Raw genomic sequence first — 17,317 nt, forward strand, 5'->3', positions numbered from 1 at the left:
GTGCTCCCGTTCCCAACAGTGCATTGCGGTCCTGTGAACCACTACTTCCGGTCGCGACCGGAAGTCGTCATCGGACCTCGAGGACGCCGGGAAATGTAGTTTCTTCGGCCGCCGTGTGGTCACACTAGGATCGCGGAGCGGCGGCCAGGGTAAACGGACCGGAAGGGCGGCGAAAGGGAAGGCACGAAGCCGACCGAAAGCCCCAGTCCGCTGGGATTTAGCCAGCCAGGACTACCCGTAAGTTCCCTATGGAAGCTTCGCCCCCCCCCACCCCCCCCCCCGGAGGAGAGAGGGCACCTCTCTTGTCCTGCCTCAACAGGGACAGGAAGAACACTGGCGGGAGGATGCGAAGGGGAGCATTTAACCTCTCTTCTTCCTGTCCCTGCAGAGGTCAAGGGGCATCCTCCAGGTTGGGCCGTCAGGGGGGAAGAAGCGGAAATTATACATTTTTCCAATGTGCTTTCTGTATCAATTCCTCTCTGCTTGCTGTCATTCTATAGAAAGCTTCTATATTTACTTCCAGTGGACAGACATCTGTCCCTGATCACACAGGTGCACCGCTGGTTAGTATCATAGAGAGTAAATCAGAGCTGTGTGTTATAATGAGCCGTGCACCAGTGTTACATTGGACAGATTTCTGATCCCTGGGGAAAAAAAATGAAGCTTTCCATAAAATGACAGCAAGCAGAGATCTAGAAAACTGTGAGGAATTACTGCTGAAAGTATATTGGAAACTTGTATTAATTCTCATTATTCAAACAATAACATGTATTTTCTGAAATGGGAACATCAGGGGATTAGATTCATTTTTCAGCGATTCAATTTTTGTGGCGATTTTCACATAATATGTGACTTTTATATGTAAAGGAGCTTTGAGCAATTTTGTATTGTTTTATTGATTTGATTAAAAAATTATTTTGTCATTTTAAACTTTTTTATTAGTTCCACTACGGGACAATCTTACGGAAAACTGAATGTGAGGACGCACCCTAAGTGGTTTCTTTATTTCTTATTTTATCACCGTATATATACACACATACATATTATTTGGTCAAGTTATGTCTATTCGCCTAAATATACAGTATAAATGCCTTAGCATGTAATATTAGCAAGTAACCACGTGATGGCAGTATTGTGTTGCACAACTGATACAGAAAACGGTAAGGAAGTGATGGCAAACCTTTTAGACACTGGGTTCCCAAAATACAACCAAACTCCACATATTTTTAGCAAAGTGAGAATCCAAGCAGTAACTTATGACTCCCTGCTCTGTCACAGGTTTAAATTGTCTAGGCACCTGAGGACCCCAATACAGTAAAAAGAAGGAGAAGAAGTTTTGTATTATCACTGTAGCTTCCTTTGAGGCTCCTGGGCTGCCTGGGACTGGAAGAGACCTTGAGTCCTGTCTGGCAAACCCTGCCCTGGAGTGATGGTGCCCATAGAGAGGGCTCTGAGTGCCACCTCTGGTACCCGTGCTACAGGTTCGCCACTGCGCTAAGAGATAGAAATCTATAAAAATATACTTATAACTTTTTTAAGTTATAAAAAATACCATAGATGTGTGTGTTATGGCATAAATTTCGCAAGCTTCTCTTAAAATGTCCCTTCCTGATACAACTATGTTGTATGTACAAAATCTGCCCATATTATCAGGAAACAGCCGAAGCTTCAACTATGGGACCCATCAAGTAAGAAGATAACTCACTTGTGATCAGAGGATGTTGGTAGATTGTTAGAGCTCTGCACTTTTCAATAGGGTTCGTCTTTAAAATGTATTTGGTGCATCATGATCTACCATTAAAATCCACCAGTAACACCCAGGCACAGTGACTGTTATCTTATATTTGTTATCCATGGCCTCATTCATTCTAAAATCTAAATTTTAGAATTATGGTAATGAGCTTGAAGTGCTGTTTGGCAATTATCAGAGCCCCTCCGTGCTGTAGCTTCACAGAATTTTACACTGGTAACATCTTTAAGCATTGACATAAGTCGGAGTTCCTCCGAAACGTCACAGGACACTCCAGGTGTTTACACTCAGTTAAATATTGGAACGTCTCTGCATATATGTTTTGAACAGTGGTAACGCCACCAGAATCCTTCTATTACATTAGCATAATTTTAAACATTGATTTTAGAAAGAAAGAGGCCATGGATAACAAATATAAGAAGATTATCATAGTCACAGTGCCTATGATTTAAGATTAAGTGTCCTTGGTTTTTGTAAAAAGTCTAAGCCCTCTCTATACAGGCCAGGTGTTTGCTGAATATTGCAGCAAACACCCTCAGGTAACACCTGCAAATGGTGCTGGAATGCATTGCAGGTATTAACCTTTTAACTGCTGCTGGGAAAGTCGACAGCAGCAGTTAAAAACAGACTGCGCCATATTGGTTTTAATCGTCGCTCGCTGTGAATTCATCAGTTGCCGTGACAGCCTGAAGTATTTATAAGACCCCAAGACCTGTTATTGCTGAAGATATGTAACAGTGTGCCAGTTGCACACTTTTACAGATCTATAACAAATTCTTCATATACTGCAATACAATAGTAGCAGTGCCACTTTTCTGCTATTTTGCAACGCAAAAAAAATAAATAAATAAAATAATAATAATAATAATAATAATAATAAGTGATCAAAAGGTCATACAGTCCTCAAAATGGTAGCAACGAAAATATCCGCTCATCTAGCAAAGAATTACACCTGACACATCTCCTTACACCGAAGTATGAAAAAGTTATTGTGTCATGTTTCTTTGTGTACAGGTTTAAATTAAAAAAAAGTTTTAAAACACAATAAAAGCTGTATACATTTCGTATGCCTGTGATCGTACTGTGACAATTTGTTACACAAAAAACAAGCTCTAGAGCGGGCGGCACTTATGCCTCGTACGCCAGAATTTGGGCAGACAAGGCATAAATAAGTTGCAGTGCAGATGTTTAAGGTAAATCTTTTTCAATAGCTGTGACCTTATCACTGCTGCATCTTCCTTAGATGTTTCTCTGATATCCACATCATCCCAGGCGGCTTGTCCTTTCATGGATGGAGCACGCGCTCGTTAATACTCACAGTACTAGTCTGTGTTACTCCTCGCCTCACAGTGCAGTATATCACACGTAGAGAGCAATACATATCATAAATGTTTACGATTAATATAATGAGGCACATTTACTTAGCCGACCGCTGGAGTTCACCGAAAGTGCATTGTCCGACCTGTTCACTAACATCGTGCGCCCGATATCCTGCATGTGTCGCTTCCCCGCTCAGGTCCGACAGAGTTCACCATCTTTTTAGTGCTGCATGTAAGTGCTTTGACTTGCAACACAATTTGAAAGTTAAATCCCGCGCTCAGTCCGAATCAGTCGGATCGTCTAATGGCATGGAAATTGCATGGAAGACAGCTCAGCTGTGCCAAAAAAATATTGCGTGCGCCAAAATCCCAGCACAGACACCTGTTAAAAACCTATGCAAGCTGTGCAATCCCCGAAAAAGGCGAACATTCCAAGAAAAAAAGTGAGCATCGCGCCACCCTTAACAAATGAGCCCCAATATTTGTGTTCCCTGATCAGATCTCGTGGACGGTGGCTGTATGGAGATGATACCTCACCTACTTACACAGCGTAGTTATATAAAATTTGTTAAAACTTCATGATATGTCTCAGCAATAATAGAGAAGGACCCGCACTGGGACAACAACAGATCTTTTTCCAGAGGTAGGTGAACGTATCAAATGAAGCCGGCTCCAAGGTGCTTGAAAACCACAAATGAAGCATATAAGGAATATAAGGAAGCAGCACCAGTGTGACTGGTTTATTCCCCAACAGTGACAAAGATACAACGGGGGAGATGTGGAAATCTGTCTGCGCCAGAAAACTGGAGTAAGGCCTCATTCAGATAGAAGTTGTGTGGACATATATCCAGCCGCATGTTTGTAGCCTGATATGCATCCCCCTATGGTGCAGGGGCCCAGTACGCCGAGGACAACGTGTCTTTACCCTACGGGGGCTTTTTCATCATGGTCCTGTCCACTGTCCAGAGCCGAGAAGCTGGGCCACTGCAGTGGAGCTAATCCCCCTCTTCACTTCTCACATAGTCCATCCACTGCAGCCCCTCATCTACTTCCTGGAAGCCGCACAATGACTGAGCGACGGAGGAGGCCACGAGGTGATGTGAAGTTAGGAGGAGCAGAGAATTGTTCCAGCTTGGGATCGATAATAAAGAAGGATGTTGGCTCTACACACATTACAGAAGTAAAGGGCAGAACTGCCGAATGCCTGGAGGAACATTCAGGGATTATGAACAAGGCAGTAAGGGCACCTGGGAAACTTAATTGAAGGAATGGCCAACCCTTTAAGCTTTAAGGATACATGAAAAAAAAACACATGAAGAAAGTAATAATTTAAATAACGTTTGCCTGGTCGTATGATCCATAGAGATACATGGTGTACAGACATGTCCTATCTTTTCCTTGTATACTGAGCCACCTGTGTGGCACCGTATCGCTCTGTGTGGCCATTGCTGTCTATGAGGGACATATATACGGGCCCAAGTTTGTGGTTGTACGCAAGTCTACCATACCTTTGCGTTAATTCAGCCTTATAAGTAGTACACTGGAATTGCAAACAAAGCACCGAATGCCGACTAGCTAACAATGTAGCTTCAATAAATGCTGTACATACAATAAGGACTGGGAATATTTATGACCAAGGACATTCCTTGCGAAGGAAATAATTTAAGTCTTAACCATACGGCTTGACTTTACATTTCAAGAAAGTGGTACAGTACATTTTAAAGATGAATATTACATTAATATACTATTGATAAATTACCTAATATCCTGCCCCTCAATCATTACAGTAAACTTTAAGGGGCCAAATTGTAAGTAAAATGTAGCATTATAAATGATGTTGAACGTGTCTATAAATGTCTGAAAATATTGGAAACAACTCTTCTTCTTTATGTATGGTTTATACAGGGCTTTAAAAAAATGAAAGAGAAAATGACACATCTGAAAACCCTAAACAAATGTACCACTGATTTATAGTTATATTCACCCTGCTAGGTAGCTCCCAGCCAGATGAATACAATTATATGTGTATTTGGAGCTAGTCCTGTACTTTGGTTAAAATTTAACTTTAATCTTCCTGTAAATGAAGTGGAAGGGCTCTGGGGCAGTAGTGGATTATAATACAGGCGGTTACATAATACAGGCCATGGAGCCCAGGGGCCCATGGCTTCACAAGCCACCGCCATGTTTTATACTGAGAAGGCCTTCACCCATGAAATCCTCATAAATCTGTTCCTGCTCCCAATAGACACGTACCCAGGAGCCATTTTAGGACATTTGAAGCTTCTCCAAAGATCCTGTAACCACAAATTGAAAGCAGACAGAAGGGACGCATCCGCCATTCCCCAATAAGTTCAATTCTAATACCATATGCAGGATGTGATTCCAGACTTATATGGGCTATAATATTCATACAGCCCAGGGAATGGACTAAAATAATTTAAGAAATAAAAATGATGCAGCTTGAACCGGCTTAGAACTGGAGGGGTCCAGGGAAGGTTTCTTTAGTCTGAAAGAAGACCAACAAACCAACAAGAAGAGAGTATGCACCAAAAAATGCTCTACTATATCAATGAAAGGTAAAAAAAAATCAAAACATTATTTATTTCCAAACAGAGACAATGTAAGACATACAATTAAAACTATCTAAAGCATGTTATATATATATACTGCAACTGGCAACCAAGGTCAGCACAGTACTACCGCCGGCCAAATCACTCAATGGTGAGAAAGAATCCTCCCCCAAAAAGGGGCTTTGTAGATTGCCAAGTATTCAAAGTCTATATGTCCAAAAAAAAAAGATGCTTTCAGCATAATATGAGGTTACACACTATGCTTATCATTTGCAACTGTGATGTAGATGTCCTACTGGTCATGAACATTAGATTTTACAAGGTCTACTGAAAGGAAATGGCATTGGGCCTGCGGAGGAGGCCGGGGGATACATTAGTAATCTGCATGATTCTCATGATTCACATATTCCTTCATCAAAAGTAAAATTAGAATAAATGTATATCCTTTTATCAGAAAATATTATGAGCTAAAATAACAAAGAAGTCACGGATGACAAAATCCAGATACATACATTGCTTTATTAGAGAGGTATTCCCTATTATTGCTCTTGCATTATGAGGGAGGCCCATCAATAGAGTATTGGTTACATCCGATGGGATATTTGATATTCTTTATAATGCAAAAAACAAATGTAAGGGGTTTTACATTGTTTACTTGTAATAATAACCTATATGGTGAGGTTCTGATGTTCTGATCATGAGAACAATGGGTACATTCTCATTATTCCATGGAGCGGCAGGTTGGGCATGCGTCCCTCCGCTCCATTGCATAGCAAGAAATTTCCAAGCACTGCACTCATCCATCTCCGGCCCTCTCATAGACCATGATACACGAGTGCTGCGCTTAGCGATTTCACCGCAGTCTTCAATGGATTAACATGCCCCACAAGCCAATCCATCAATAACTGAGAATGGGAATCCCATGAACAGGAGCGGTGGCACCGCACAATAAAATTATTACTCCCTACCCTATGGATCCTTCAAAACAGCAGCCTGCGCTATCTTCTCAATTATAAATACAGGCGGTCCCCTACTTAAGTACACCCGACTTGCATACAAACTCAACTTAAGAACAAATCTGCAGAACTTTTCCTGTACGTAACCAGGGGACTGCCTGTAATGTAATCATGGCTCTGTATAACTATGTCTATGTAACAATAAAGGAAACAAAGAGCCTTCAAGCAGTTGTGAAAATTAAGAGAAAAACTATGCAAGTAAAAGGAGAACCTGTGCCCTCAGGAGGGAAATTCATGGCATTATCAACAGCCAGGAAAGTTCTCCTTGAGGTAGAATGGAGGGAAATTCTCACTCCAGAAAAGTTAAAATTTCTCCAATGGAAGCAACAGGGTACGGAATGAGAGCCAATGCCATGTAAGTACAGGGAACAGTTTCCCTCATAGATGGTGACAGAAGATACCAAAAACGGAACACCCCAGTAAAAGCGGCTATTTAGTGAATGTAGGGGGGGGGGGGGTTGTTTTTCTTAAAGGGGTTGCCTGAGATTATAAAAAAAAAAAAATCTCAAGGTGGTTTGGGGGGTGTGTACAAAAAGTAAAAAATAAACCTCTACTTACCTTTTACAATGCTCCCACCACTCTAACTACTTCAGGCCCCCTGGCGGAGGGGCCATGCCCCTCTAAACAAACAAGAGTTCAGGACAGCGGGAGCATTGTAAAAGGTAAGTAAAGGTTTATTTTTATTAACAGCCCTCCCCAGCAAAGTTTTTAACATAGTCGGACAACCACTTTAACCTTTCCCAACGTCCTTGGGGTTTAACAGGATTTCTTGAGAACCCCTTTAATGCCAACATATCTACTTTTGGCAGCGTTTAAAAAAAGTGACTGATGTTTTTAGCTTAAAAATTCTAAAAGGCCTCCATGACAAATGAACAATGTGAAGTAACCTATCAAGAGTTCCCAAACTTCCAAGAGAAAGGGCACGGAAAAGTTCAGAAAATCACTAAAATAACAAATCAAACCTTTATCTGAAAGCATTGGCTGTAAATGTCTTCAATAAGCAGAAATGTGATGTTGTACTCCCCCTATGAAAACAAGGCAGGAAATCATTTAGTGATATCAGAGATAGACAATAATACAGGAAACTGCACTGAACTATATTAGTAACACAGCGAGATATCTGAGGTCCTACTAACAGAACGGCTATCAGCAGTGACGACCTGTGTCATATTTATAGGTATAGTGGGTGCTGGTTGTATGGCAGCTACTATAGGTGGCCAATATGATGATGTACTGCTCATATAGCATTTTATTCATGTCAGGGGTCATCCCATTCCTCACAGCTTCTCTCACCCTTGGCTGTAAGCTACGCACTAAACCATGATGATTCTGCAACAAAATCCACATGCCAGATATGTAGGGAACCTGTCAGCAATCTCTGCTCAGTGCTAGTAAAAGCAATCTGAGCTAGGACACTGAATCCAGAACTGTACACGTTCCATTTTTAGTGCTGGGAACACTGCAGTAGAATTGTAGTTTATGGAATTGAAGGCAAGACACACATTGGGAAGAAAAACTGCAGAGGAAACGTCTTTCTGCTGCAGATTGTTCATCCAAAGTAAATAAGTGACCTGTCCCTATTAAACTCCTACCCTCCGCAGATAGGGTACAAAATGTCTCAAATTTCCCTATTTTATGTGAAATTTTCTCCAGTCATGTGAAACGAGCAGAGAAGAGTTATATTTTATCTGAGATGAGTCAGGTTTAGAGGCTGCAGGGGAGTGTCACTTCAGATGCTTCGGTTCTATAGGCCCAAGAAACACGTCATATTAAAGATACTAACCACATCTTTCAGAGGCTTGTGGAGCCAGACATAAAGGCTGATGGTGCACCAGCCCTTGATGTTATCCCCACCCGCCAGATATATCAAGGCTCCTGCCTGGTGTAGAAATGCGCTATAACCTACGTCCACAACTGATGTCGGCCATAGCTTGGGCCCCCTCCAACGTCTGACAGACCCCACTTAATGCCCCTCCATGTCCATTTACCAGGAGGTGGCCTAATCCCTGGTGTATTAAGGCTTGTAGGACATGGCTAGTAGCAGGGAGGGTCAATTTGCCAGATTTGTTGTTCTGCAATCCATCCGGGTTACGAGGCCAAACCCAGATGAAAACTACGGGTCCACTAATGGCTACATATATCACAATGATGCATATCCAGTCCTGTCCCGGACACTGTGCTCAGTCCATGGTTCAGGACCACCTCACCAGCTGCTTTTTTCTGTGGGATTTATTTGGGGTGAAGCCATTGGGAGGTGATGATCTCCTGCCACCCTGATATTCAGGACACAGAGTGAGGCATACACCGGGGTGGTGGTAGTACAGGGGGGACGTGACATGTTCATTCCATTCATTCCCTTTCCGGAGGGGATGAGACTATTGTCCATGTTACAGTGGATACCATACACATGTATTATGGCCATCCTAGGGTAACTGCACCACTTACAGAACCATTTGTATCATATCCAGGGATAAATCCATCTGAAGGTCCAACATGAACCTGAGGGCGCGTTCACACGTTGCGTTTTGACCTGCGTTTTCATTGCATTTGAAACGCATATACAACAGCTGAGGAGAGGTGATTTGCCTAATTACATCACTGTTAACGTTACCGTTTACAAAACGCATCGTAAACGCGATGTTAACGCATACGTTAACAAAGTGTTACCGCATGCGTTTTGTTAACACATACGTTAACATTGCGTTTACAAACGTAAACGGTAATGTAATTAGGCAAATTACCTCACATCAGCTGTTGTATATGCGTTTCAAACGCAACCAAAACGCAACGTGTGAACGTGCCCTAAATGTTCTTTCTCCTCTCTAGATATGGATCCACATAAAATATTCACAAACTATGACTAGTAATATCTGGGCTCATGTACAATAAAGTGACATTCTGCTTGTGATGTATCATTGTTATGTCCTTATAGATACGTAGGTGATGCTGACTATACTGACCTGAGTATATGGTAACTAAAAGTCCACATTTTAGCATAATTCAGAGCAGACGACTCCGCATCTCCCCCACTTTCCAGTCTCCCTTCCTGTGCCCCGGGAAGAGGGCCCATGTCCCCGGGGCCCCCTACAAGGGGTGTACTACCTGCAGTGCTGGGGCCCCCTACAAGGGGTGTACTACCTGCAGTGCTGGGGCCCCCTACAAGGGGTGTACTACCTGCAGTGCCGGGGCCCCCTACAAGGGGTGTACTACCTGCAGTGCTGGGGCCCCCTACAAGGGGTGTACTACCTGCAGTGCCGGGGCCCCCTACAAGGGGTGTACTACCTGCAGTGCCGGGGCCCCCTACAAGGGGTGTACTACCTGCAGTGCCGGGGCCCCCTACAAGGGGTGTACTACCTGCAGTGCTGGGGCCCCCTACAAGGGGTGTACTACCTGCAGTGCTGGGGCCCCCTACAAGGGGTGTACTACCTGCAGTGCCGGGGCCCCCTACAAGGGGTGTACTACCTGCAGTGCTGGGGCCCCCTACAAGGGGTGTACTACCTGCAGTGCTGGGGCCCCCTACAAGGGGTGTACTACCTGCAGTGCCAGGGCCCCCTACAAGGGGTGTACTACCTGCAGTGCCGGGGCCCCCTACAAGGGGTGTACTACCTGCAGTGCCGGGGCCCCCTACAAGGGGTGTACTACCTGCAGTGCTGGGGCCCCCTACAAGGGGTGTACTACCTGCAGTGCTGGGGCCTCCTACAAGGGGTGGACTACCTGCAGTGCCGGCGCCATGTCTCCGGGGCCCCCTACAAGGGGTGTACTACCTGCAGTGCTGGGGCCCCCTACAAGGGGTGTACTACCTGCAGTGCTGGGGCCCCCTACAAGGGGTGTACTACCTGCAGTGCTGGCGCCATGTCCGCGGGGCCCCCATACAAGGGGTGTACTACCTGCAGTGCTGGCACCATGTCCCCGGGGCCACTCTACAAGGGATGTACTACCTGCAGTGCCGGGGACCCCTACAAGGGGTGTACTACTACCTGCAGTGCCGGGGCCCCCTACAAGGGGTGAACTACCTGCAGTGCCGGGGCCCCCTACAAGGGGTGGACTACTACCTGCAGTGCCGGCGCCATGTGCAGGGCCTGGGGGAGGGGTGTAGGGAGCTGTCAGTGTGGAGGGAGGGGAGACATGAGAGGAAGTGAGGAGCACAGCTCAGCCTCCTCCTCCTCCCTGTCCCAGCACATGATGGCTCCTCTCCTCTGACCACAGCACCGGAGAAGTGACAGCACAAGCTACACTCACCATGGACTCTGCATCCAACGGTGAGTGCCCGCCCGGGGACCTACCGGCTGTCACATGGGCAGTGCCCGGTACGCTCAGGACGCCCTGGTGTGTTGACAAACAACCCTGCGATTCATCATGGCTGCATGTGATAGATAAGCCTGGTGCCCTCACTACATCACCTAATGTGGGGCTGCTCCATGTCATCAGCTACACAGCTGCCACCAGAGAGCAGTAGCGGGACTATGGGGGGCACACTGGCTGACACCAGAGAGTAGAAGGGAGAGTATGAGGAGCACACTGGCTAACACCAGAGAGTAGTAGGGAGACTATGAGGAGATCACTGGCTGACACCAGATAGTAATAGGGAGAGTATGAGGAGAACACTGGCTGACACCAGAGAGTAGTAGGGAGACTATGAGGAGATCACTGGCTGACACCAGATAGTAGTAGCGGGGCTATGAGGAGATCACTGGCTGACACCAGAGAGTAGTAGGGAGACTATGGGAACACTGGCTGACACCAGAGAGTAGAAGGGAGACTATGAGGAGATCACTGGCTGACACCAGAGAGTAGAAGGGAGACTATGAGGAGATCACTGGCTGACACCAGAGAGTAGAAGGGAGACTATGAGGAGAACACTGGCTGACACCAGAGAGTAGTAGCGGAGCTATGAGGAGAACACTGGCTGACACCAGAGAGTAGTAGGGAGACTGAGGAGAACACTGGCTGACACAAGAGAGTAGTAGCAGGGCTATGAGGAGAACACTGGCTGACACCAGAGAGTAGTAGCGGGGCTATGAGGAGAACACTGGCTGACACCAGAGAGTAGTAGGGAGACTATGAGGAGAACACTGGCTGACACCAGAGAGTAGTAGCGGGGCTATGAGGAGAACACTGGCTGACACCAGAGAGTAGTAGCGGGGCTATGAGGAGAACACTGGCTGACACCAGAGAGTAGTAGGGAGACTATGAGGAGAACACTGGCTGACACCAGAGAGTAGTAGGGAGACTATGAGGAGAACACTGGCTGACACCAGAGAGTAGTAGCGGAGCTATGAGGACAACACTGGCTGATACCAGAGAGTAGTAGCGGGGCTATGAGGAGAACACTGGCTGACACCAGAGAGTAGTAGCGGGGCTATGAGGAGAACACTGGCTGACACCAGAGAGTAGTAGCGGGGCTATGAGGAGAACACTGGCTGACACCAGAGAGTAGTAGCGGGGCTATGAGGAGAACACTGGCTGACACCAGAGAGTAGAAGGGAGACTATGAGGAGATCACTGGCTGACACCAGAGAGTAGAAGGGAGACTATGAGGAGATCACTGGCTGACACCAGAGAGTAGTAGCGGAGCTATGAGGAGAACACTGGCTGACACCAGAGAGTAGTAGGGAGACTGAGGAGAACACTGGCTGGCACAAGAGAGTAGTAGCAGGGCTATGAGGAGAACACTGGCTGACACCAGAGAGTAGTAGCGGGGCTATGAGGAGAACACTGGCTGACACCAGAGAGTAGTAGGGAGACTATGAGGAGAACACTGGCTGACACCAGAGAGTAGTAGCGGGGCTATGAGGAGAACACTGGCTGACACCAGAGAGTAGTAGCGGGGCTATGAGGAGAACACTGGCTGACACCAGAGAGTAGTAGGGAGACTATGAGGAGAACACTGGCTGACACCAGAGAGTAGTAGCGGGGCTATGAGGAGAACACTGGCTGACACCAGAGAGTAGTAGGGAGACTATGAGGAGAACACTGGCTGACACCAGAGAGTAGTAGGGAGACTATCAGGAGAACACTGGCTGACACCAGAGAGTAGTAGCGGAGCTATGAGGACAACACTGGCTGATACCAGAGAGTAGTAGCGGGGCTATGAGGAGAACACTGGCTGACACCAGAGAGTAGTAGCGGGGCTATGAGGAGAACACTGGCTGACACCAGAGAGTAGTAGCGGGGTTATGAGGAGAACACTGGCTGACACCAGAGAGTAGTAGCGGGGCTATGAGGAGAACACTGGCTGACACCAGAGAGTAGTAGCGGGGCTATGAGGAGAACACTGGCTGACACCAGAGAGTAGTAGTGGGGCTATGAGGAGAACACTGGCTGACACCAGAGAGTAGTAGGGAGACTATGAGGAGAACACTGGCTGACACCAGAGAGTAGTAGCGGGGCTATGAGGAGAACACTGGCTGACACCAGAGAGTAGTAGCGGGGCTATGAGGCCCCGCACTGGCTGACACCAGAGAGTAGTAGGGAGACTATGAGGAGATCACTGGCTGACACCAGAGAGTAGTAGCGGGGCTATGAGGAGAACACTGGCTGACACCAGAGAGTAGTAGGGAGACTATGAGGAGAACACTGGCTGATACCAGAGAGTAGTAGCGGGGCTATGAGGAGAACACTGGCTGACACCAGAGAGTAGTAGGGAGACTATGAGGAGATCACTGGCTGACACCAGAGAGTAGTAGGGAGACTATGAGGAGATCACTGGCTGACACCAGAGAGTAGTAGCGGGGCTATGAGGAGAACACTGGCTGACACCGGAGAGTAGTAGGGAGACTATGAGGAGAACACTGGCTGATACCAGAGAGTAGTAGCGGGGCTATGAGGAGAACACTGGCTGACATCAGAGAGTAGTAGCGGGGCTATGAGGAGAACACTGGCTGACACCAGAGAGTAGTAGCGGAGCTATGAGGAGAACACTGGCTGACACCAGAGAGTAGTAGCGGGGCTATGAGGAGAACACTGGCTGACACCAGAGAGTAGTAGGGAGACTATGAGGAGAACACTGGCTGACACCAGAGAGTAGTAGCGGGGCTATGAGGAGAACACTGGCTGACACCAGAGAGTAGTAGCGGGGCTATGAGGAGAACACTGGCTGACACCAGAGAGTAGTAGGGAGACTATGAGGAGATCACTGGCTGACACCAGAGAGTAGTAGCGGGGTTATGAGGAGAACACTGGCTGACACCAGAGAGTAGTAGGGAGACTATGAGGAGAACACTGGCTGATACCAGAGAGTAGTAGCGGGGCTATGAGGAGAACACTGACTGACACCAGAGAGTAGTAGGGAGACTATGAGGAGAACACTGGCTGACACCAGAGAGTAATAGGGAGACTATGAGGAGAACACTGGCTGACACCAGAGAGTAGTAGGGAGACTATGAGGAGAACACTGGCTGACATCAGAGAGTAGTAGCGGGGCTATGAGGAGATCACTGGCTGACACCAGAGAGTAGTAGGGAGACTATGAGGAGAACACTGGCTGACACCAGAGAGTAGTAGGGAGACTATGGGAACACTGGCTGACACCAGAGAGTAGTAGGGAGACTATGGGAACACTGGCTGACACCAGAGAGTAGTAGCGGGGCTATGAGGAGAACACTGGTTGACACCAGAGAGTAGTAGCGGGGCTATGAGGAGAACACTGGCTGACACCAGAGAGTAGTAGCGGGGCTATGAGGAGAACACTGGCTGACACCAGAGAGTAGTAGCGGGGCTATGAGGAGAACACTGGCTGACACCAGAGAGTAGTAGCGGGGCTATGAGGAGAACACTGGCTGACACCAGAGAGTAGTAGCGGGGCTATGAGGAGAACACTGGCTGACACCAGAGAGTAGTAGCGGGGCTATGAGGAGAACACTGGCTGACACCAGAGAGTAGTAGCGGGGCTATGAGGAGAACACTGGCTGACACCAGAGAGTAGTAGCGGGGCTATGAGGAGAACACTGGCTGACACCAGAGAGTAGTAGCGGGGCTATGAGGAGAACACTGGCTGACACCAGAGAGTAGTAGCGGGGCTATGAGGAGAACACTGGCTGACACCAGAGAGTAGTAGCGGGGCTATGAGGAGAACACTGGCTGACACCAGAGAGTAGTAGCGGGGCTATGAGGAGAACACTGGCTGACACCAGAGAGTAGTAGCGGGGCTATGAGGAGAACACTGGCTGACACCAGAGAGTAGTAGCGGGGCTATGAGGAGAACACTGGCTGACACCAGAGAGTAGTAGCGGGGCTATGAGGAGAACACTGGCTGACACCAGAGAGTAGTAGCGGGGCTATGAGGAGAACACTGGCTGACACCAGAGAGTAGTAGGGAGACTATGGGACCACTGGCTAACACCAGAGAGTAGTAGCGGGGCTATGAGGAGAACACTGGCTGACACCAGAGAGTAGTAGTTGGGCACGCTATCATGCCCAGTGCTGGCCTCTGTGCTTGCCTCTTGCTGTGGGCACTGGTGACTGTTACCGAATTCTCTGCCATCTGCAGCCTCCACTATAAAGCAGCTGAAGGTCGCAGAGGGCAATGTGCATAGGGAAGGGTCTGGCAGCGGGTGAGGGTAGTGACCTCATGCCCAGTCATGTGCCAGGGAGTGATGGGCAGCAGGGTCTGTGTACACTACTTCCTGCTTGTTCTATAACCACCGCTGCGTTTGCTTTGGTACGCAGCTCCTAGCGCCAAATTTCTGGGTGACAGGTCTACTTTAACTTTAATATGACCCCAAATAGCAGGATTATAGCTGGTAATGAACCAATAGTACGGTGTCTAAAGTAACTGCTTCCGCTGCAGCCTCTAACCTTGACTCTTCATTTAAAAAGAGGAAATTCTAGAATGGACATTGTATCCCCGAGCTGAGGTGCTCCTGGTATAATGGGCTAAAAACTGTCCCTTTAAAACGGTATTTGTCATGTTTATACTAAATCAGATTTTTCTACATCGGTGTGGATTATAGGTTCTTTCCTTTGTTACTAAGTAATGGCATGAAAACTGTGTTGCTAAGAAATTATCACCATGTGAAATTCCATGTGTATTTTGTAATATCCAATCCTGTGGATATCTGTTAGTTTTATCTCGGCCTCTGAAGGTATTTGACCTTTATTGTGGGAATATTTGCTGCTTCTGTTCTACATCTAGGGCAGTGTATGTCACATGGATCTCTGCCAGGGCCGTGTATTAGGAGATCCTGCAATAACATTGGAATAGTCTTGTATAATATACAGAATCCACTTGTGTTACTAATAGTTCCTACGTTTGAGGTCTCGTTGTTTGCCCATGACGCGCCCCTCCCTGTGGCTCGTGTGTATATACAGGATGTAGCTTAATGTATTCATTACACCGATGTAGATACTTTTACTTTCACTTTTAAAGGGGCTTTCCACTTTGGTGCTAATCAATAAGCTCTGATGCAGAAAACGGCACAAAGAGGGATGGAAAAACAGCTCTTGCCTCTGTGTAGTGGCCAGTCCTGGTAACTGCAGCTCAGCCATCCCCCTGATTGTGTATGACGATGAGGAGGGTCTTTTCTGTGTTTTATTTTTCTCGTGTCTATAAATAGTGATAACATTGCAGCCACATCGTTGTCCTATGCGGAGGGGCTCAGAATAGGATCTGTGTTGTGTCTGGGTCATGACACGATTGGGAGCTTCTCGTTTACACTTAGACATTCGTGGGTTATTACGGTAGTTACTTGTCCTAAAATTACTTTAGCAAACACGTGTATATGTGCTTACAGAGGATAAATAAATAGACGGCGTGTGGTGCCTGGGAGGTAGGTACATATTTACTGATGCTGGAAAAGTTATTTGCTCAGACTGGATATCCCAGCACATAATGTATTCTATAAAAATATCATCAAAAGGGTAAACAATCGCTTTATATTCATAACATAGCCGCTAGCAAAGGCTTAGTCAATGTTCATATTTTGAATTACCATATATACTCAAGTATAAGCCTAGTCTTTCAGCACAAAAAAATGTGCTGAAAACCCAAACTCGGCTTATACTCGAGTATAAAAATATAGGTTTTACCAGGTTTTTGTGGTAAAATCAGGGGTCTCGGCTTATACTTGGGTCGGCCTATACTCGAGTATATATGGTAATATTTCATGGGGAAAGCAGAATGCGCTTTGCTACAGAGTCTTCTGTAGAATCAGCGTTGATCGGGTCCCTGATGTTGGTGAATATTACCTGTAGCAGAAGAAGCACCTAGTCGCCGGCGGCATTCAGTATGTGGTATGAATAAGTTATTGGCGCCAGAATATGGCGAAACAAAGGCTTTTAATTTTTTATTTTTTTGTACATAAAGATAAAAAAAATGTTAAAATGTATTACAACAGGAAAAGACCTATATAACAAGGGAAGGAATAAAGGAAAAGTGTCATTCCGAGCGCACAGTGAAATCCGTAAAACAGAATATGGAGCGAATATGCTTTTTTATGATATTTTTCGTTCTTCACTGCAGGAAAGATAGTAAATACTGACTCTAGGCAGTATAATTTGTTATTCAGAAAAAGTCCTCAAACAATTAAAAAAAAGTTGTGCAATAGATGGAAACAGGAAAAAAAATGAGCCAGGTTCTTAAGGGGGTTAAAATCTGAACGGAATAAAACTATGTGAACATGGCCTTAAACGGGTTCTCCAAGATTTTGCTATTTATTTTGGTAT

The 17,317-nt window shown here is 46.3% G+C and overlaps 2 protein-coding genes across 2 annotated transcripts in view; one reads left to right on the forward strand and one right to left on the reverse strand.

Moving 5' to 3' along the window:
• The window catches only part of ERAP1 (endoplasmic reticulum aminopeptidase 1), a 50,556-nt gene extending 39,752 nt beyond the window's left edge, over positions 1-10,804 (reverse strand). Inside the window, exons 1-2 of the mRNA XM_072139933.1 lie at positions 10,708-10,804; positions 7,618-7,680 (exon numbers count right to left, since the gene is read on the reverse strand). The gene's annotated coding sequence lies outside the window, so the exon portion shown is untranslated. The remainder of the gene's footprint in view (positions 1-7,617; positions 7,681-10,707) is intronic.
• LNPEP (leucyl and cystinyl aminopeptidase) overlaps positions 10,755-17,317 on the forward strand; it is a 71,934-nt gene continuing 65,371 nt past the window's right edge. Inside the window, exon 1 of the mRNA XM_072139927.1 lies at positions 10,755-10,914. Coding sequence (XP_071996028.1) covers positions 10,896-10,914 — 19 coding nt within the window. The 5' untranslated portion in view covers positions 10,755-10,895. The remainder of the gene's footprint in view (positions 10,915-17,317) is intronic.

This window comes from Engystomops pustulosus, chromosome 1, assembly GCF_040894005.1.
Source record: "Engystomops pustulosus chromosome 1, aEngPut4.maternal, whole genome shotgun sequence".
Lineage (NCBI taxonomy): Eukaryota > Metazoa > Chordata > Amphibia > Anura > Leptodactylidae > Engystomops > Engystomops pustulosus.